Genomic DNA, 23,221 nt, shown 5'->3' with positions numbered 1-23,221 from the left:
GCAAACTTTTTTTGGTTGTCCTGCTCCCAGGTCATATGTTTTTTTGGAAGTGCAGGGTTCAAACTACTACTTCTGCTTGTGGATATCTGCCTGTGCAGAGTGGGAGGCCCGTGACAGACAGATAGATATATGGACAAACAGACAGACAGACAGACAGACAGGCAGACAGACAGACAGATAGACAGATAGACAGATAGATAGATAGATAGATAGATAGATAGATAGATAGATAGATAGATAGATAGATAGATAGATAGATAGATAGATAGATAGATAGGTATACTGCATCTAGAAAGGTAGAGAGGTAGATAAATAACTAAAATAGACAGTTTCACAGTCTGGTAGACAGCTTACGTTTTAAGTGTAATACATTTTTTTTGAGAGACACAATACAGGTTTTTTTTTGTGAAGAACATTGAGTTGCACTTGTGTATGAAATGCGCTATACAAATAAACTTGCCTTGACTTGCCTTACAATGTAGCTTCCACTTAACTAGCATTGGCTTTGATTTGTCCCAGCTTGGCCAATGGTTTTGCAGTAGCACCGTACACATTACAAAACACACACATACAGGTACTGTAGGCCCACAACAACGTCACGCAACAGAATGAGTTCTTGTTTACCAATCTGAGGCCCTTACCGCTTACCCATGACTGCTATGCATGTACAGTATATCTCGTATATGTCCATATGTCCGTAAAATAGGACTGGACATATGGCTTGAAAAGACTCAAAACATTCTAAACACAGCAAAGAGCTTTGTACTGTAAGCCCAAAACAAGGTAATGCAACAGAATGAGTTTTTGTTTGTTTACCATCCTGCTGCTTGAAGCGGTGGAACACTAGCACGGTGGAGGGCCTCTCCATGCCCAGGTGCAGGCGTTCCGCGGGCTGCCGGCCGTACTTGTGCACGCGGAACACGTCGTGCTTCACGCCGGTCCCATAGATGTAATCCTCAAACAGGTCAATGTGGAACGGTTGGGAAATGCCTGAAACACAACGAGGCCGAGGGAGAAGAAAACAGTATTACAAGTTTGTAGCAGCAATGAGGAGTCGAAAAAGGATTCAAAAAACACATGCACGCACGCGCGCAGGCACACATACACGCACACATGGAAGCACACACGCACGCACGTCCACACGCCTGCACACAGACCTTTCCAAGAAGGACACAAAGCTGCAGCCAGATGCGCGCACACACATGCATGCACACACACACACACACACACACACACACACACACACACACACACACACACACACACACACACACACACACACACACACACACACACACACACACACACACACACACACACACACACACTACACAAAACCTTCCACTGGCTGTCCTGTGTTGGCATGTCGAATGTCCTCAACCTGCCAAGAGTAGACAGATACGGTGATGCGGAGTAATGGCATGACATGGACAGCCGGCACCACACTACACTACACTACTCTAGCCGGACCTGGCTTTGCTGTGACAAATCCTCAAAATTCTGTGTCCTTTCCTATTTCTGACTTATTTCAAGCGCTCTCTCTCTCTCTCTCTCTCTCTCTCTCTCCTCTCTCTCTCTCTCGCTCTCTCTCTCTCTCTCTCTCTCTCTCTCCTCTCTTCAGTCACAATATATTTATCTCCCCTTACATTCCCTCATCTTGCTCTGTCGTTTTCCCTCTTCTACTCCATCTCTCTATCTCTTTATTCATCTGACTCTCAATCTTTCTTCCCTTCTTTGTTTCATCCCCTCTCTTGCTCATCCACTGTACCTAGCTTTTCCGCCCACTCTCTCTATCCATCTTTATTTCTCCCCCCTCTCTCTCTCTATGCCCCTCTCCCTCCCTCCTTCCACACTCCCTCCCTCACTCCCCCACTCCCTCCCTCCATCTCCAGGCTCGTGTCTAAAGCACGCCATCGGTTCTCCACAAATGCAGCGTGATGCTGACAGCCTCTCCGGGATGCCTCTGTGCTTTCCACCTGATAAATTATGGCCAAAATCAATCCAAAGCACATACATACTCCCAAACTTGTCCAGCGGGGACCCCCCTTTTTGGACTTGTGAATATTTTCACGACCCCCCCATGCCCCACCATAGTCTTAGCCTAGCAATGGATTCCTAGCAGTATTAGCGGACAAACTATTAATGGAAAATCTAGCAATATTAATGGACACAAAATACTATTAAATTGTCCATTCATATTGCTAGATTTACCTAATAGTTTATCTGCTAATATTGCTAGCAATCCACCAGACAGTGAATACATCTATTAACCATACAAGTGAATACAAGTCCCTTTTGTCCGCAACCCTCCTTCAGTACCTCCGCGACCCCCAGTTTGGGAACCACATACTGTACAGTATCGACACAGACAGCAGCAGCAGCAGCTGGAGGCTTAGCTTTGCCCTGTGTGCCGTGCCGCGACTGCCAACCAGCCAGCCGGGGAACTACAGGGCCAGGTTATATGTTGCCTTTTGACACGCATAGCAGACACACCAATACACACCACACACACAGTCGGTGAGGTGCTTTTGCCATTCACACACACAAACACACACACACACACACCACCTACCACACACACACACACACCACAAGCAAGGTGGTGTTGCTATTGCCGTTTGGCACGCGAACACACACACACACACACACACACACACACACACACACACACACACACACACACACACACACACACACACACACACACACACACACACACACACACACACACACACACACACACACACACACACGCAGCTCAGCTCAGCCAGGTGCTGTTTCCTTTTGACAGTGGTGTCCAGGAAGACCAAAGGCTGCTCCAAAAGCACTGGGCCGCATGGGGAGCACCCCTGACAGACTGTGTAAATCACGGGGCCGAGACACAGCGTGGCATGACATGCTGGCTTTTCCTCCTAGTAGAGTGTGTGTGTGTGCGTGTGCGTGTGCGTGTGCGTGTGTGTGTGTGTATGTGTGTGTGTGTATGTGTGTGTATGTGCATGTGTATGTGAGACAGAGAGAAAGAGAGAGAGAGAGAGAGAGAGAGAGAGCGAGAGCAAGAGAGAGAGATAGAGTGAGAGAGGAGACAAAGATATTGAGTTTGTGTGTGTGTGTATGTGTGTGTGTGTATGTGTGTGTAAGTGTGTGTGTGTGTATGTGCATGTGTATGTGAGAACGAGAGAAAGAGAGAGCGAGAGAGAGCGAGAGAAAGAGAGAGAGATAGAGTGAGAGAGATATTGAGTTTGTGTGTGTGTGTGTGTGTGTGTTTGCTTGCACGTGTGTGTGTGTGTGTGTGTGTGTGTGTGTGTGTGTGTGTGTGTGTCTATGTACTTGCACGTGTGTGTGTGTGTGTGTGTGTGTGTGTGTGTGTGTGTGTGTGTGTGTGTGTGTGTGTGTGTGTGTGTGTGTGCGTGTGTGTGTGTATGTGTGCGTGCGTGCTTGACAGTCTGTGTAAATCATGATGCTGCAGCACGCTGGGCCAGGTCAGGCCATGTCACGGTGGATTTTTATTCTCCTATTCAATTTCGCCTCATCGCTATTCACACGCGTCACGTCCATCTTCTGGGAGTACTAGGCTACGACACGCTAAGTCATGCTGGCTTTCGTTTCCACCCGCCTATCTAATTTAATCCACATTTCTATTCATGTTGAATAGAAATACACAGGGGTGTTGTTCAGGTGTGACTGAGGTCAAAGTGTGACTGAGTCACCAGGGCCCCATGCATATAGGAGGCCCACACATAGTCAGATTTATGAAGATATATGGCTGGGTGTGGGGGGGGTTGTCTATTGGAGCTGATTGTACATAGAGCTGAAAATGTGCTGATACCCCTGGTAGTACACCGGACACTGAAATGCAATTTCGCCGCCATTCACACGCGACGTGTCCGTCTTCTGGGGGTACGACACGCTATGTCATGCTGCTGGCTTTCCTTTCCACCCTCCTATTTAATCCTCATTTCTATTCATGTTGAATACAAGTACACATGGTAACACGGTAGTACACCGGGCGGTGATACACTGAAGTACACCGCTCTCTCTGCTGCTGCATGTGTAATGAACTTTAGGACACTGCAAAGATCTGTCCTGATCCACATTTTTAAAAATGCTACCAACCCACTCCCACAAGACACCCTGGATCTTCCCTAACTCCCTGGTATGCTGCTATCCAGGTGGCACCCTGGGCGGAGTTAGAGGGGTGTTAAAGCCCCTGTCTAGGTGGTGTGTGTCGAACTGGGGAAAACATGGAACGTTGTTGAAGCGTTGAGGGAGTGTTGGGAGAAATGTTAGGACAAGGGTGAGGGGTTCATATTGGCTACAGTTTAACAGAGGCGATGGGGGTGGGGGTGATGGTGGATACAACTCAGTGTACCGGCTGCTGGCGAAGAGTTGAGGAAATGTTGCTGAAGCGTTGATGGAGCGTTGAGGGAAATGTCAGGATTAGGGTACATCTGTTACTGCTACTGCTACTGTACCTCAGACGCAGTGAGGGGTTGAGGGGGCGGATAGGACTCACCGTGCCGGCTGCTGGCGGCTACGACCACGTCGGAACCGTCGAAGCGAATGCTGCCGATGACTGACAGCTCAGCGTCGGCCCAGTAGAGCCGCTGGTTGAAGTAGTCGATAGCCAGACCTGCAGAGGAGAGACAGAGGAGAGGCAGGCAGAGAGGTAGGGGTTATAAGATGAAAATACAGCACACGCACACACACACACACACACACACACACACACACACACACACACACACACACACACACACACACACACACACACACACACACACACACACACACACACACACACACACACACACACACACACACTCACGCATGCACACTCAGTCTATACATACATGCACACGCACACGCACACAAACACACACGCGCACTTACTCACGCACGCACGCACGCACGCACGCACGAACAAGCGCAAGCGAAGAGAGAGTTACATCTTGACTGACAGACAGTGAGAGAGAAAGATACCCTGGCACATTAAAACACTCTGACACCAGGTTATGTATTGAATAATTAACAAATAAATTATTTTCTGACATTGTATCCTCAATATCAATCTATTCTGAAGGTGCAAAATTAATACTCAAGGTTTTATACAGTACGTGTCCATTCTTTGGCTCTGAATAGCAAAGTTTGGACCAAAAATAGTCAAAGAGAGAGAGGGGGCCCAAAATTAGGTCCTCATTGTATTGTATGTATTGGACTTTGTCCTGGGCCCAGCCACAGCTGTCCGCTGCTCTGCATACATACTGACACACTGTTTGCAAAGGACTCTGGGAAAATCCCCATTAACCTCCCCAATCCTGAGAGGATGCCAACAGCATGATATGATTATTGTGATCTGCTAACAAGCATTTTTGTATGTCTTCTTGGAGAGTGCTTAGGCTCGTTATATGATATGACTGTGGTTGACTTCAAACACGCAGGCATGCACACACACACACACACGCACACACACACTGATGGCGGTCATATTAGATCGTCCACTGCGGTCTCTGAAGCAGGCCATTACCGGCCATATGTGTGGGTAATGCACTGGGCTTTAACCTTCTGCTACGCCTTGGCAGTGTGCCTCAATTGCCTTCTCGATACCTCTTCCTCCTCCTCCTCCTCTTCCCCCTCCTCTTCATCCTCCCCATCAGAACACTCCACAGAGAAGGAGATTTGACACCAGAGAGTGGCTACTCTACTGTATGTACTGTGGTTGTAATGCTGTATCCTGACCACAAGACTTTCAATGTTCCTCAAAATCAACTTCATTACATGTTGTTCAGTCTCGCCATACTGAACACAGCATGTGACACGTCACTAATGCACTGGGCCCAGGGCTGGCGCTAGGCAGACTAGGCAGTTGCCTAGGGAGCCAATTGTCCTGGGGGGCACCAAGGCCCGCAAAATTACAATATTAAGCAAAATTAAACTTAATATTTAACGGGCACTGAGTACTAGTACATGGTACTAGGTCAGCCGTGCTCGATCAGATGTATGACACCATGTTTACAGATGCCAATGTAAAATTCCACAAAAAGGAAAGATTGGTGCTCGCCTAGGGCACTAAATTGCTTAGAACCGGCCCTGACTGGGCCATAACCTTCTGATAAGCCTTGGCAGTGGGCCCTTTACACACCTCCTCCTCCTTCCCCTCCTCATTCACCCCATCCAAGAACTCCACAGAATGGAGGATTGGAAACTAGAAGGTGGTTGTGTTCTTGTAATACTGCATGCTAACCAGGGCCTAACGCTGGCACCTGCCAACCAGAAAAAATGGGTACAATTTGACTGTGGCTACTGGTAACCATCTCGCTCAGTGTCACTAGCCACTTTGGTAGGTGGTTTATTATTGGCTATGTGACGTATCAGAGAAGGCCATATTGTATATGTATTCTACATGCATAGCATGTAGGATTCCTCACTGCATGACTATAGTAGGCTATTTTATACATTATACTGTATACTATGCTATTTTATACATTCTATATACACTATGTAGTATATTCTATAGGCCTACATCATAGCAGTACATACATAGATGCCAAACTGCATGGCTTTCAATGCTCAAAAAAATCAATTTCATTACACTTTACTTAATCTGCCGGTACTCCAAGCAACATGACGCCATGTGACACATCACTATGAACATTAGCAGCTATATGCATCTGTAATGCACTGGGCTTTAACCTTCTGTAAGAGGCTGGCAGGGTGCCTCAGTGCCCTTTTTTTCACCTCCTTCTTCTTATCCTTAACATCCAAACACTCCAGAGAACAGGAGCAGAGTGCAATATTGAAAGTGTTGTGCTATTGTAAAACTGTATCCTAACATTCAAGCTTTGTTGCAGCGTGTTCAATTGGAATTCACTCAATGAAAAGGAAATGAAACTGTGCACTCTGCACCCATATGTTTGGGTAATGTACTGTGATTTAACCATCTGCAAAGGCTTGGCAGTATGTCTCCACAGGAGGGACCTCCTAAACCTCCTCCTCCAGAATGGGGTTGCGTTCTTGCAATACTGTCTCCTAAACAAGGCAGGGCCGCTGACAGCTTTTGCTGGGCGCAGGAAAAATCCACCTGAAAGGGCCCTCAACCCAATGCATACAATGTAATGGGGTCCCAATTCTGGGCCTCCTACCTCCCTGGGCCCGGGACAACATACCCCCCAGTCGACGGGCCTGCCTATTGGCCTAAGTATGATTACAAACGAGGTGATCAAACGTGCATGACAAAAATCGGTTTCATTACGCTCTGTTCAATCAGAACAAACTGACACAAAATAACGACACAAAACAATGCTACACATCACTACGGATATTATCAGCCATGTGCGTGTGTAATGCACTGGACTTTAACCTTTTGATAAGTGTTGGCAGTGTGCCTACATACCCTTCCCCTTTTCAATACCTTCTCCATCTTGTTCAGGGTTGAGGAAACCATGGGCACTCAAGGTAACAATTTTGATGTCCTTTTTTTTGGCTACAATGCCGCATACATGTTTTGGCCCTTATAGCCTTCTTCTATGCTGCAACACTTTGAGACATTGAAGATGGCAATTTTTCTATTTTATATTTGGGTTCAATGCCAAAGTTCATCTACCTTGAACAAGTTTGAGAGTCCCTACACACGTAAGCACCAAGGAAAAAAGGTGACAACCCTGACGCTCTCTGATTTCTTGTTTGCTTTTTTATACCTCCTCTGTCTGTCTGTATGTCTAATGAATGAGAAAGAAGTGTAAAAAAAAGTTATTGTATCACTTAACAGCTAACGAAGGAATCGCATGCAAATAACTGTACGCAGCAAGATCAGTTTCATTGCATGTTCATCAAGCAATAAGTTGTAATAGCACGGCATATCGCTATGAACACTAACAGACATTTGTGAGGGTAATGCACTTGGATATAATCTCCTGTTAAAGGGGCACAATGTAGGATGATGACGTTTGTGCGATGCCTGTGGCATGCCTGTCTCAAAATCTACACAGTCATGAAAAAATGGTGTTTAAATAAACTCGCTGTGAGAATTTTTTTTGTCTTGGAAATACCAACAGTTGATACAATTCTGAATACGGTATGTAATGCGAATTTTCGTATAAGAAGTGTTTCCCACGACACTCGTTCTGGTCGCTCTGTCAAAAGTTACTTTTGGTGTTTTTTGACAGCGGACCTTGGAAGTGGTTGCGTTAACTTACAAATTACTAAAATAAGCATTGGCTGACTCTGGACAGTGATTAATTAAACTTTTACGTAATCCAACCTAGAGCCCCTTTAAGGGGTTAGGGAAGTGCTTCTATGCCCTTCTCAATGCCTCCTCCTCACTATCTAATATCTCTATGGTTGAAGACTAGGAAGACCAAAAACAAACCAGGAAGAAAAAAAAGACTTCTCACACCGATACAGACAGCTGTACGTGGGTAGATGACGGATAGGCAGCAAAAAACATTTTTTTCACAAAACATTGTTTATGAGGGAAAAAAGTATATGTCTACGTAGTGCAGCAATTAATCTTTCAAAAAATCCAAGTGGTCACAATGCTGGTCTATTCATTGATTATTTATTTACGTTGATAAAGCAATTTGCCGAAAATATGTCCTTTGGTGTGACGTTAAGAAATAAATATATTAAGTAATGTAGAAATGGCTTGATGGAGTTATATGAACATTGTTTCACTCTTCATATTTATTGCAATTTTTTAAAGTCTTAATTTAATGAGAAATTACCATTTAAGTATTTTTTTCCTCATTAGATGTGAGATTATTATAAACCTTCGAGGAAAAACAGGGATATCTTTCTTTTAAATGTTCAAAATTGTCCAGATTTATACTAACTTTTCAGGGACAATAATTTGTTCTTCCCTAATGCAATATTCAGTGTTTATCAAACATATTGTTTAGCTCAAACAAATATTTGAGCGTTTAAAACATGTCACACCGTAGGACATTCATGTCACGCTAAAGGACAGAAATTTAAAACTGAGCCAGAAACAAATATATCAACGTGATTATTTTGTCTTTTGATCATAATATAATGTTTTAGTCAATATGGACCTACACTTTACACTTATAAGTCTTTGAATCGTCGATTATCAGCCTATCGTAACTCTTAATGACAGCCATGCGGTCATTAAATGTAACCTGCAGAGCTCATAAGACTCATACTGAAGTGTGACCTTGGCATGACCATCACACTTTTGTAGGTATGCTATGACTGTCACACCATTGAACCTGTAGTGTGTAGTGGCCAGTGCCTGTTTGGTATCTCAAGCTGGACAGCACATTTATGCTGTATATTGAGCTCTACACAGCATACTTTATTAATCTATACTCCTCTATATACTCTCTCACTGATCTTTCCTTCACTGTTACCGTTATATTTTATGGTTTCAAAGCACCGTTAATGACATTTTATATCATTTGACAGTATCTAAAATCAACAGCAAATATTCATGAACAATGCATCAAAGTATAAATTCCAAAGCCCAATAAAGGAATAAGTAATTTGAATACACAATATTTATCTAGTCAAACAACAAAACAAAACAAAATATGTACTACCAGTTGTTTTAAAAGCTATTTCTCAAATATCTAGTCCATTGGTGTGACCTGTTTGTCCTTTGGTGTGATACTCCAAAGTGTCACACCATAGGACTTTTACCATCACACCATAGGACTTTTACCATCACACCATAGGACTTTTGAGCTTTTGAGTTAATTTAAAGCCATGTCGTTGACAACTGAAATACAATTTCACCTTTAGTAAGATGCATTTTCATACATCTACATAAGAAAAAAATATGAAAAATATACACTATTGTCAAAATGTATTTTATGGCTGTCACACCAAAGGACTACAAAACTAATACATCTTGTGGTAGCAAAACATAATTGATTGACTGAAGAACTCTGAGAGAAAAATCTAAAATCCACCCTTGCCATTGGCTTCTTAAGGGTCTAAAGTCACAATTTATGTACCGCTGGAGCTTCAACAATAGATAATTATCCACAGAATTAACCAAAAATATGATGTCACACCACAGGACATTGTTTTCTGCGACAAAGTTTCATAAGTCCATACGGTCTCAGAAAAACAGGAAAAAAATTAAGCATTGCCACTTGCTAAAATAGACACCTTGAAAAACATGCCAGGGTTGTTTAGACAAATGACTGAGCTTTGATTATTTATTTAAAAATGTTTTAATATGGAGAACCAGGCTTGCCTCAGTCACACCATAGGACAAATGTGACATTTGACTCAAAATTAAGTATACTTATTTAAGCTCTGTATATATTACACATTACTTTTTCACAACAACGACATTAGTTTAATCATTTAAAGCATTGACAATTTTGAAAGCATAAATTTACTTAATTTTAAGAGCCTGCGACAGCAAAATTTACACGTCACGTCATCTACCCACATACGATTTACATACCTAATCTCATACCTAACAGAAAATGTGATGGCAGAGGGGAAAAATAAACATGCAGATCTGCGTTGTCCAAAGAGCTTAACTAAGAGCAAATTGACTTCAAAAGCACCTGGATGAATGCGATCCTCACAGACACAGGTAATTTTAAGTTGCTGATTTGTTGGGTGGCAACATCAGGTCATTCAATGATGCATTATGGAGTAGCAGTGTGAAAGTGGGGCGCCAACAGATGTGTTGACAGCCAATTGACAGCTAATTAATCAGTAGATAGATAGATGATAGATAGATAGATAGATAGATAGATAGATAGATAGATAGATAGATAGATAGATAGATAGATAGACAGACAGACAGACAGACAGACAGACAGACAGACAGACAGACAGACAGACAGACAGATAGATAGCAGTAGATTTCTGATTAATCAACAGACATCAGCAGATACTTGTGAAGGTCATTTCTTGAGCCTCTGAAATGTTGAACTGAATAATGTGCCGTGAGAAAACCACAAAAGTTAATTAATTAATAATTGGGGTATCGTGCTGGGTCCTGGCATACATTTATTGATTAAATCACCAAATGCCTCATCGACTGGCCAGGAAAATAACTTGCCAGATTAATGAGTGCTTGAAATAATTGCCAGTTATAACCTGCGCCACTACCCCCCTCTGAAGACTCTAACTTCCTGCTGAGAGAGAGAGTCAGGACTAATAATGGAACGCAACACACACATGTGGATGCACACGCATGGACACACACACACACACACACACACACACACACACACACACACACACACACACACACACACACACACACACACACACACACACACACACACACACACACGCGTTCCTTCCCTCTGCAGACCTTTATTTTCCTGCTGAGATGGAGACTAACTGCTGGGGTTGAAGTCAAACCACTTAATGGATATTTTAGACTGCAAATAACGCAGCACACATGCACACTCGCACACGCATACCCATAAATACACAAACACGCACGCACGCACACATGCACGCACGCAGGCACACACACACAGGAGGACTTGACTGCTTGTCAGATTTTTTTTTGTTCCCTTGTGCAATCAATCTGTACTCAGCACTTTTGATTGTGATGTGAAAACGGAAAAGGTCAATACAATAGCCGTAGTGATGGAAGTTCGGTATGAGAGTTACGGCTATGTGGATAAGGAGGAACAGAGGCAGACTTTCCATTAGGCAAACCTAGGCAATTGCCTAGGGCCCTGACCAAATCAACCCTCCATAGAGGCCCCCAACTGTCACACCAGTTGTAAATGCATAAATTAGTAGACCTGACTTTAATTCGTCATTCATGCAATCGGAAATACATACCAGACAAAACAATAAAAGAGCTCCAATACAGAGAGTTCTGAGGCCCTTATTTTGAGCACATGTTTCAAGAACGACTTCTGAGGGCCCCATGTTAATATTTCGCCTAGGGCCCAAAAATGGCTAGATCTGCCCTTGAGGATGAGGGGAAATTGAGGAGTGAATTTTATTGATCTTTCTTTCCGTTTTTGCTGACACAGTCAAAATACCACTAATGCCTTTTTCTACCCCTGGCTTAGGATTGTCTTTTCTGAGAAGAGTCTGATAATGTGTCATCATAACTTAAAAACTAATCCAAAATATGTTTGAATATAATTTGCACTTTTCTGTCATCAGATCTTGATAGGAACTCTGAATGGGGCCTTTGGGGCTGGGTTAGAATCAGGCACGTGCACTCCAATACGGCAGGGGAGGCACGGCCTCACCAGCTCCAGATGAGAATGATGAGATGCAGTTAATGTGAATAATAGTAAAAATAACAGCTATTGTTTTCGAGCATCTGCACCATAACTACCATTTGAGCAGTATTTAAACAGTTTCACTCATTTTCAATCATTTCCGTGGCCAAAATCGTAATATTTGCCCATTTCATGTCAAATTGCTCCGAATACACTGAATTTGGGGCAACTCTGAACTGGCCTCACCCCGGATTGCGCAATCCCTCGTTAACAAGCTTGTGCGCATGCGCCATGTTGCTCGTTCTGTGAATGCAACCTGGTAATATTGTATTAAACGTTTTTATACACTTAATAGAAGTATGTACGGTGTGCCCTCATTTCCTGATATTTTTTAAATATTTTCTACGTGTGATTATCATTTCTTTACTCTGGACGCTTTGGCATAACGCCCACTGAAAGATACAATGGTGAGGCGAGCAGTAGCCTGGCCGCAGACTCCTTCTGGTGTTGAGTCTTGCTGGACAGTTACGTCATAGCGAATCTGAAGTTCACAATACAGTCAGTCGGTGTTGTTGGCTAGCTTGGTCACTTTGACTGCTACAAGTGGATGTCGTAACGAAACTAAGAGCATTCTCAAAGTTGGATTTCCAAGGGGAAAATATGTGATAAAGAATGGAGGACCGACAGAGCTGAAGGGTTTGCTACTCAGGTGACCGGTCAGAATAACTACCCCATCATTTCAAAGTGAGTGGTACAACACTGCAGAAAATATTCGTTGTTTCCCCTGTGTCTTGTTTGCAACCGGCGAGAATGTGTGGAAGACCATTCGCATGGGATTTTACGACTTAACAATTTACTAAGGACTAAGGAGCCTCACGAAACACAAATCCTCCCGGCTACTCATATTCAATGCCAAATTGCTTTGGACGTTTGGGGCGACGTTTGGGGCTTTGGATGAACAGCACCGGCTAAAGTAACGTTAGCATGCACAACGCCAAAGTGAAGGTAAGACCAATTTCCTATGTGTGTGAAGCATGTGTTTGTGAGACCCGTGGGGAGACAGAGAATCCGCCGTGATTCTGTCCAGTGTGGTAGCTTTTGTGATGGGCACCGGATTCTCATGTGCCCGGTAACTGTTTGTAAAGTTGAGTGCTACCCCCACGTAGCCGACTAGCTGATGACATTCTCTGAGAAGCTGTGTTGGGCTTACTACATAGTTTAAACAAAGCGCGAGGGATTATGAATCAAGTCTTTGTAAAATAGGGAAACTGGAAGTTATTTAATGAAATATCTGAGCTTATTGAGCGTGGGATGCTGTTGACAGCTTCATTTATGCTCAGTATTGTCTGCTGTGTGTCCCCGAAAGCTAGCTAAAAAAAAAATACACCTGCACGGTCCAGCCTAGCATTGCAGAACAGGAGCGAGTCTGTTGGATAGTGAGCTTCAGTGGCTGAATGCACAATTCCCCTTTTAAGTTTTAACCATGGCTACTCTTTTCGAAAATAGGCACGTCCTTTCCCGGTATTGGTAACATTTGGTTCTGTGGTACATTTGAACCGGCAGCAAGAGGACGACTGACTGAATTGAATAGTGTTGCAGGGCTTGTTGATTTGTTTGCATCCAATGTAATGTACGAACGGTGAAGGCGAGATCACTCTATAGGCAGCAGCAGTTTGTACTTTAGTAGCCTACTTGAGGACAGTTTGTTTCGTATGTTGGTCGACAAAAATGCTTCTACATTTCAAACGAGTATGTTTGCACACGAGGAGTTTTGCTCTGCTTTGACAAAGGCTACGATGCTGGCTGCGATACGAGGCTACGATAGCCTTAGTTTTCCTGATTGTTCGTGCTGTCCGTTTGCGTGGAGTGCATATTCTTGTCATGTTGCTTGTCACAAACTCCAACTCCGCAAGCGGACAAATCATTTTTCTTATAATTTCTTAACATGTCTGCAATCGCTCTGCTTAAATGAGCAAGAGAACTAGCTGCGTGGAGAGAACTGTCAAAAACAGCTTTCTTCAGAACAGAAGTTGAAGTTACAGATAACGCGCATGCCTGATAAGTGCGGTGTATCACGGGAGGTGGAGTTTTACTAACACACCAAACACTGCGTAAACGCTCTCATGTCTTGCCTACACACGCAATGCAACTCGTGAATGATACAGTATTGATTTTATTATTATGGACTTGATCGCCAACATTTCTGCCCTGCCTGTTTTCCCATCCACCGGCCGCTACTGGTACAGGGTACCGTTGAGGTAAATCAAATATACCCGTGTAACTACAAGACTCTGATTTAATTCCAAGGTGTAGGCATAACAGAAATGACAGTCCCAAAATATTTGGTGACCATATCGAAGCGTGTAATATCTGTTTACGTTGACATTCGCTTCCTGCCACACCTTTGTCCCACATCTACTCTCCCCTCACCTCCCCTCACCTCCTCTCCTCTCTTCTCCTCTCCTTTCCTCTCCTCTCCTTTCCTCTCCCCCTCTCCTCTCTTCTCTCCTTTCCTCTCCTCTCTTTTCCCATCTCCTCTCCTGTCCTCTTTTCCCATCTCCTCTCCTCTTCTCTCTTCTCCTCTCCCTCTCCTCTCCTCTCCTTGAGCTCCTCTCCACTCATCCTCCTTTCTCCTCTCCTCTCTCTTCTCCTCCCCTCTCCTCCTCTCTCATCTCCTCTCTCCTCCTCTCCTCTCCCCTCCCCTTCTCTCCTCTCCTCTCCTCTTCTCTCCTCTCCTCTCCACTACTCTCCTCTCCTCTGCTCTGCTCTGCTGTCCACATTGGTGATGTGTGGTTTATCTGAGACCACTGTTTGAATCCTGTGTGTGTGTGTGTGTGTGTGTGTGTGTGTGTGTGTGTGTGTGTGTGTGTGTGTGTGTGTGTGTGTGTGTGTGTGTGTGTGTGTGTGTGTGTGTGTGTGTGTGTGTGTGTGTGTGTGTGAGAGAGAGAGAGAGATCTAATAGCATTTTCTCTGCGGAAATGCAGTAAGCTTATGTCAAAATATGTAACTTAGGCCTACCTTATGTTAAGAAAGCTGCTATGACATATGGAACTTGTCGGTAGGCCTATTTGGCAATTATTTATTTGAAAATCTGATATTGAAAAAGTTGCCTCACCAGCCATAAATCCCAGCGCACGTCACTGGTAAGAATACACACTGTTCATGATTACTGTGGGAAAGTTTTGCCATTGCCTTTCATCTGTTTTCATAATTGTTATAATCCTCTACTTTGATGGTCTGCCTACGGAGATTTCACTCACACACACACGCACGCACGAACGCACGCACGCATGCACGCACTCACGCACGCACGCACTAAATTCAATTTCAGTCTTCAGGTAAACGTTCCTTGAACATACTATCATACTTATCCAGATATTTTTTTACTTTCATTATTCCAGCTTGATAACCGAGTTACAACAACTACTGCAACGATCTGCCTGCGTACTGTACGTAACAGCCGGCGGGGAGACCAGTTCAATCAAAATAATGGGGAGGTGAGTTGGAGGTCTATAAGAGCGATGATTTTTTAGTTGTAGTTCAACGTTAGATAGAAACATGGAGGAAATTCTCGAAGTAAGGAGGTGTGTGTGTGAGGTTGTGTTTGTGTGTGTGTGTGTGTGTGTGTGTGTGTGTGTGTGTGTGTGTGTGTGTGTGTGTGTGTGTGTGTAATGCACATGTCTGCATACCTGTAGGCCTCCTGAGGTTCTTGTCCAGCAGCACCCTCCTCATGGATCCGTCCATGGCCGCCTCCTCTATATGGGACTGGTCACCAATCACAGTCCAGTACATCATCCTAGAGGCGGGACAAGAGCAGATATCTGTGAGGATTCTTTTTGAGATATTTTTTTGGGCTTTTATGCCTTCATTAACCCCTTTAGTGCAGAGCCTATGTTATAACCTTACTGTCACCAAAAATGTAATGTCTTAATGTGTCACTCAAAGTAGTGTCCCTGTGCACAACCACTGTCCAGGTGCTGGTGATATGCAGTAAAAGTAATTCAAGTAGAGGAAGGATGAATCACCGCACACTGGTATTCTTTGCTGGTAGTTTATTTGGTGAACAACGCGTCATCAGACAGTGAACCTGATGAAGCTACAGCGAAACGCATTGTTCACCAAATAAACTACCAGCAAAGAATACCAGTGCGCGGTGATTCATCCTTCCTTTACTTGTCTTAATGTGTTATTTAAGGCTCTCGGTACTGTCATAGCAATGCTGTTAACGCTCTGCGCCATGGAACTGGCCCCCCCTCTGCATACCATCTTTTGGGACTCCATCAGGTCAGCAACCATACCCACCAGGACAACCTCAGCCATCATCCCTGTACCCAAGAACACGCGTCCCACCGAACCCAACCACTACCGGCCAGTTGCACTTACTTCCATAATCATGAAATGCCTGGAAAAACTCATACTTCACACCATTCTGCCAGTTGTCCGCCCCCTGCTGGACCCATTCCAGTTTGCCTACAGGGCCAGCAGGGGGACGGAGGATGCTGTAGCATCTCTCCTCCACCCCCTCCTACAACACCTGGAACACCTTGCAACATCGCATGCATCCTCTTCGTCGACTTCAGTTCAGCCTTCAACACTATCCAACGCCACCAGATGATCCAGAAACTCTGCCACCTTAACGTTCCCCCACCTCTCACCCGCTGGATCCACAACTTTCTCACCAACCGTCCACAAGCCGTCAGGATAGGCACAGTCACCTCATCCACCATCATCACTAACACAGGAGCTCCACAGGGCTGCTGTCTCAGTCCCTTTCTTTACACCCTATACACCAATGACTGCACCAGCCCCTCCCCCACCACCACATATTTTAAGTACTCTGACGACACTGCCATCCTAGGCCTGCTCAATGACGACGACTCAATCTCAGCCTACCAACATTCCATAACCCACTTCACTCAGTGGTGCACAGAGAACTTTTTGGAACTCAATGTAACAAAAACAAAGGAAATGGTCTTTCACAACACACTATCACCCCGCCTGGCCCCCATCTCCATCAACAACCAGAGAGTGGAACAGGTCAGTCACTTCAAATACCTTGGACTCACTATAGACAATAAACTCACTTTTGATGCACATGTCACCAACATCCACAAAAGATCTCAACAGAGACTTTATGTGATCCGTAAACTCTCCACCCTCTCTGTCGCCCCTCATCTCCTCTCCCACCTGTACTCCAGCATCATCCAGCCCATCCTAGTGTACTGCTCACCCTGTTTTTACAACATGCTCTCCACCAGCTGCAGGAACAAACTCACTAAAATCACACACACTGCATCCAAAATCACTCGCCACCCCACACAGAATCTAACTGATCTCAACCTCAAAGCTGTCACACGTCTAGCACAGTCAATAATCAGAGACCACACACACCCTCTTCATCATCATTTCACACTGCTCCCATCAGGACGGAGGTATAGGTCACTCAGATGGCGACGAGCACGTTTTAGCAAAAGCTTTATCCCATCTGCCATCACAGCACTGAACAACCTACCGCAATAACCCTGTATGGTCCCCCCGGTTGTGCATTTAATGTATATAGTACGTTGTATGAGTATATGTGTTGGAGTGTGCATGAACAGGTGAATGTGTGTATGAAGGTGTGAGTATGTCTATGTGTATGAATGCACAGTATATTACATGTGATGTCCTTATTGTTTGTCCCTGTGTATTTCAATAGTGTACTGCTATATGTTTCATGTCTTAATGTTGGCTTGTAATATGTCTTTGACAGTGGTGAAAACAAATTTCCCTCTGGGACAATAAAGGCAATCTAATCTAAAAAAAAAAAAGTTATGATGTAGTTGACTATGTTCAGCAAATAGTGAATAGACCCGCCGGCGACCCCATCTGCACTAAGAGGCTATGGGCAGTGTGACAGCAACTGTGACAGGAAAAAAGTGTGAGAGAGATATGGGGAAGGATTGGCAAACGACCTCAGATGGAATCGAACCCGTGTCGCTGGAGTAATGGTGTAATTCTTCAGGTCTAATTCTGAATGAGAAGGTTTGACCACCTTAGGCACACTCAGAGTTAAATAGCCTTCTGATTCAGGCTCCCATTCTACAAAAATAATTCCCATTGCAGAAAACCAAAACCTTTAGACAAGAGCAGTCAGAATTTATACTGTGCGTAGACAAAGCATGACAGGGTGAATTTAGTGAGTGAGTGTTGTGTATAGCGTATTGGACATTCAAAGGAGTCATATTGCAACTGGGTGTGTTGCAGGCTCTAAAGTCTCTGAAATCCTGTCTATTATACAAGTCAAGTGAAAGCAAAATTCTTCACAGAGCTTTTTGTGGAATGATAGTTTGCTGCCAAGCTATTGCTGTACACAATTTTGCCTGTATTTAGACAGTTATTTAGCTGTTAACATCCCTGTACTTTTCAAGCTTATCATAGCGTACAGATTCAAAGCTTGAAAGTTCAAATCCTGTCCCAAAAGGGGACGTAAATAAAAGGTCTTCTTTCCAGTGGGATGGTGTCTGTGCCTAAATAACTGCTAGTTGCTTCGGATGACAGTGTCAGCTAAAATCTAGTGTAATACTATATAATGAATCTGCCTTAACTCCCGATAGAGACTGGTAAGAAAAGAGCAGGAAGCAGTTCAAAGAAAACAGAAAAGAAAAGCACAGAGAATACACAAAGAATACACAAAAGAGAATAAAAAAGAGAATACACAGCATAAAGGAAAAAAGCAACAGGAAGTACAAAGACTCACCACGACACAAAGAAAAAAAACACCAGACACAAAGTCAAGAACAGATGAGAACATAAAAATATATCATACAAACAGAAACACCCTGCATCTTTCATGTGAACTCCTCGACGGCGCAACTCCCCAGGGACAAAAAGGGGCAGAGAGACAAAAAAGAGGTACAGAGACGTCGGAAGGTAGAACGATAGATAGGGGGAGTAACTGTGAGAGACTGATAGAGAAATACAACAGGAGACAAGTAAATTGAAAGTTTGTGTGCTGGAGGGTGACTCAGTGATAGGGGAAATGAGGGCGTAGAGTTGAGAAGAAAGAGAATGACAAAGAGAGAAAGAACAGAGAGAGAAAGAGAAGGAAGACAGAGGCAGACAGAAAAAGAAAAAGACTGAGGGGATGGCCAGTAAGTGAGAGGTAGATGGAAGGAGAGAGAGAGAGAGAGAGAGAGAGAGAGAGAGAGAGAGATATATATGTGTATATATAGATATATAGATATATATACACGTATATATATTAATATATATGTCATTAAAGTCATAGTAACTCATTTTCCACAACAACGCAGTTACTGCCTTTTTGCTTTGTAGGGCAGACCTGAACTGCCCTTTCTATCATCCCTCTGTATCTCTTGCTTTCCACATCCTGCTTTTGCTCAAGGCCCCCCTGCATCTGTCATCACCTTGCTGCTGCTTGCTGGCTTGTGCCCATACACATCCAGAGACGGACTTTCCATCAGGCAAACCAAGGCAACTGCCTAGGGCCCTGATCAAAGCTGACATCCATAGGGGCCCCAACTGTCACACCATCGGCGGTAAACACACAAAAAAGTAGGCTTGATTTTAATTCGTCACTTATGTAAAGTAATCAAAGATATAAATGAGATACAAAAAAACTAAAATAGCACCAAAACAAATAATTTAACAAATAAAGTCTATATAATGACTTTTGAGGGCCCCATCTTCATATTTCGCCCAGGGCCCCAAATGGCTAGATCCGCCCGTCACATGAGCGGAGCGGGGCGGAGCAGGGCAGGGCAGGGGTTCAGGGGCAGCCAGGCATGGCTAATACATGAACAATTCTCCATTGAGGTATTTTATGATGACTCTCTCTACTCAGCATGTTCAGTTCAGACCAAGGAAAAGAGAAAGTGAAAGAGAAAGATGGGGGGAGAGAGAGAGAGAGCGAGAGAGAGAGAGAGAGAGAGAGAGAGAGAGAGAGAGACATACAGAGAGAGACATACAGAGAGAGAGAGAGAGAGAGAGAGAGAGAGAGAGAGAGAGAGAGAGAGAGACAGACAGACAGACAGACAGACAGACAGCGATAGTAGGAGGGACAGCGAAAGAGAAGGATTATCCCTATCCAGACCGGGCTTTTTTGGCATTCCTGGGACCGGGGGGGGGGGGTCTTTTGACCCCCACCTCATAACTTGGGAACCGAATGGCGTATGACCACCAAACTTGGAGGATATGATCTTCAGCTCAAAATCTATGATTGACATAAGTTTGGTCAGACAGACAGAGAGACAGAGACAGAGAGGCATGCAGAGAGAGAGATGTGTGTGCGTGTGTGTGTGTATGTGGAGGCAAAATTAGAGTGGGCGAGGAAGACATGGCGAGACAGGGAAAGAGCTCGTCCACAAAAAGGTAAAAATGTAGGTGAAGCTTGTTTGTAAACTTTGTGGAGTTTCAGGAAACGAAGCTCTGATTTCTAATCAAATGTTTTAAGGCCACACTATCACTTGGGAATCCAATATAATGATGAAAACTCTAACTTTGAATAAGGTTTATACAATATTCATGATGTTCTTATTATTCTTCAGATTCTTCGATGTTAGAATAGAAACCATTTATCAGTACTTAATGTCTGTCTCTACCTTATAAAGAGTTAATGATGATGTTCTTAATAAAAAAGTATGCATACTGTATGATAACTACTATTCACGTTCCAAGTTAAACGGCAGCCCTTTTGCACTGCGTTGGTTATATCAGGACATTGTTATATCAGCATACGGTGTCAGTAGTAGGCTATCTTACTCAACTCTCCATACTGGGATTGTGGTGACGGAGGAAGACGTTTCGAACATTGGTATTCATGGCAGTAATAGTAAATGGTAAATGGACTGAATTTATATAGCGTCTTTCCACTTCGAGCACTCAAAGCGCTTTACATTGTAGGCCTCAAATTTACGAATTCACACTCACATTCACACACCGGTGGCAGTGGCTGCCACGCGGTACCACCCTGTCATCAGGAGCAACTTGGGGTTAAGTTGCGTTTAAATGCAACTCATGGCATGTTCTTATGTGCTTCGCACGCACAAATACACACACACGCGGAAATACAGTATATCACGAAAGTGAATACACCCCTCACAGTTTTGCAGATTTTTGAGTATATCTTTTCATAGGAAAGCATTACAGAAATGTTACTTTGACACAATGATTAGTGACCTTTTAACAACATATTTAACCGCTTAAATTTCTTGTTCACTCAGAAAAAAACAAAATACAGCCATTAATGTTTGAACATGTACTCACAAAAGTGAGTACACCCAAGATTAAAATCCGGTAGAGAAGGGGCTATGTTGGCTCGAATCGTCTCGAAATGAAACTAAATGAAAAGGGATGACAAGGGAGGTCATCAGTGTGCGTTTCAAACTTTCTTTGCATTGAACTTTTACATTTTGAGTCTGCATCTGGCTTAAATAGATTGGTGTGAGATTTGAATGCAATCCTATGGAGAATATCATGATCTGTTTCAGTAGTCACAGTGCATGTTGACATGCATGTTACTTTTAGGTGTATTTCAGATTGCCAATGTTGACAGCATTCATGCATCCCCAAACCATGTCAGTCCCACTACCATGCTTGGCTATTGAGAGGATACACCTTTTTTGTAAAACTCACTTGTTTACCACCACACATGCTTGACACCATCTAAAGCAAATGTGTTTATCTTGGTCTCTTCAGATCACACAACATGGTTCCAGTGATCCATATCCTTGGTCTGTTCATCTCTCTTGAGACCAAGATAAACAAATTTGCTTTAGATGGTGTCAAGTATGTGTGGTGGTAAACAAGTGAGTTTTACAAAGAAGGTGTATCCTCTCAATAGCCAAGCATGGTAGTGGGACTGACATGGTTTGGGGATGCATGAATGCTGTCAACATTGGCAATCTGAAATACACCTAAAAGAAACATGCATGTGAACATGCACTGTGACTACTGAAGCAGATCATGATATTCTCCATAGGATTGCATTCAAATCTCACACCAATCTATTTAAGCCAGATGCAGACTCAAAATGTAAAAGTTCAATGCAAAGAAAGGATGAAACGCACACTGATGACCTCCCTTGTCATCCCTTTTCATTTCGAGACGATTCGAGCCAACATAGCCCCTTCTCTACCAGATTTTAATCTGGGGTGTACTCACTTTTGTGAGTACATGTTCAAACATTAATGGCTGTATTTAGTTTTTTTCTGAGTGAACAAGAAATTTAAGCGGTTAAATATGTTGTTAAAAGGTCACTAATCATTGTGTCAAAGTGAAATTTCTGTAATGCTTTCCTATGAAAAGATATACTCAAAAATCTGCAAAACTGTGAGGGGTGTATTCACTTTCGTGATATACTGTAGCACACAGTACGCATACTACGTAGTGCTGCACACAGCTTCACTCACCCTCTGACTGGGTTGACGGTGATGGAGAAGGGCTCCCCGGCGATGTCGGTGATGAGGCGGGTGCAGTTGGGCCCGCCGAGCTGGCCCACGTTGATGGAGTAGCGCAGCCGGGTCCAGTGGGCCGTGTAGTAGCTGAACCAGTGCATGCGGGAGTGGTCCGTCCAGTACATGTTGCCCGTCACCCAGTCTGCAGAGATGTCTCGGGGACGCCTGAAGTCGGGACACTGTGTGTGTGTGGTTTGGGAATGGAGGCCGTGTGTGAGTGCATGTGTGGGTGCGTGTAGGTGTGGGTATGTGGGTGCGTGTGTGTGTGTGTGTGTGTGTGTGTGTGTGTGTGTGTGTGTGTGTGTGTGTGTGTGTGTGTGTGTGTGTGTGTGTGTGTGTGTGTGTGTGTGTGTGTGTGTGTGTGTGTGTGTAAAGGGGCAGGGAGAGGGGGATAGAAAACAAGAACACTTTAATTAATGGGACACACACAGAGACACACACACACACACACACACATATATCTATGTCTTTCCTGCCGTCTCTCTCTCTCTCTCTCTCTCTCTCTCTCTCTCTCTCTCTCTGCTTTACTGACAGGTGGAGTTTAGGGATGGTATTAGTAAGGGCACAGCAGAGCATTTTTTGCAT

The 23,221-nt window shown here is 43.9% G+C and overlaps 1 protein-coding gene across 1 annotated transcript in view; it reads right to left on the bottom strand.

The window, feature by feature from the left end:
* LOC134459383 (low-density lipoprotein receptor-related protein 1B-like) overlaps positions 1-23,221 on the bottom strand; it is a 628,069-nt gene that overhangs the window by 78,284 nt on the left and 526,564 nt on the right. Inside the window, exons 79-82 of the mRNA XM_063211727.1 lie at positions 22,592-22,815; positions 15,869-15,975; positions 4,514-4,630; positions 817-990 (exon numbers count right to left, since the gene is read on the bottom strand). Of these exons, the coding sequence (XP_063067797.1) occupies positions 817-990; positions 4,514-4,630; positions 15,869-15,975; positions 22,592-22,815 (622 nt within the window). The remainder of the gene's footprint in view (positions 1-816; positions 991-4,513; positions 4,631-15,868; positions 15,976-22,591; positions 22,816-23,221) is intronic.

The sequence above is a fragment of the Engraulis encrasicolus genome, chromosome 12, assembly GCF_034702125.1.
Source record: "Engraulis encrasicolus isolate BLACKSEA-1 chromosome 12, IST_EnEncr_1.0, whole genome shotgun sequence".
In the NCBI taxonomy this organism is placed as follows: Eukaryota; Metazoa; Chordata; class Actinopteri; order Clupeiformes; family Engraulidae; genus Engraulis; species Engraulis encrasicolus.
This window is presented reverse-complemented; position numbering and strand designations above follow the sequence as displayed.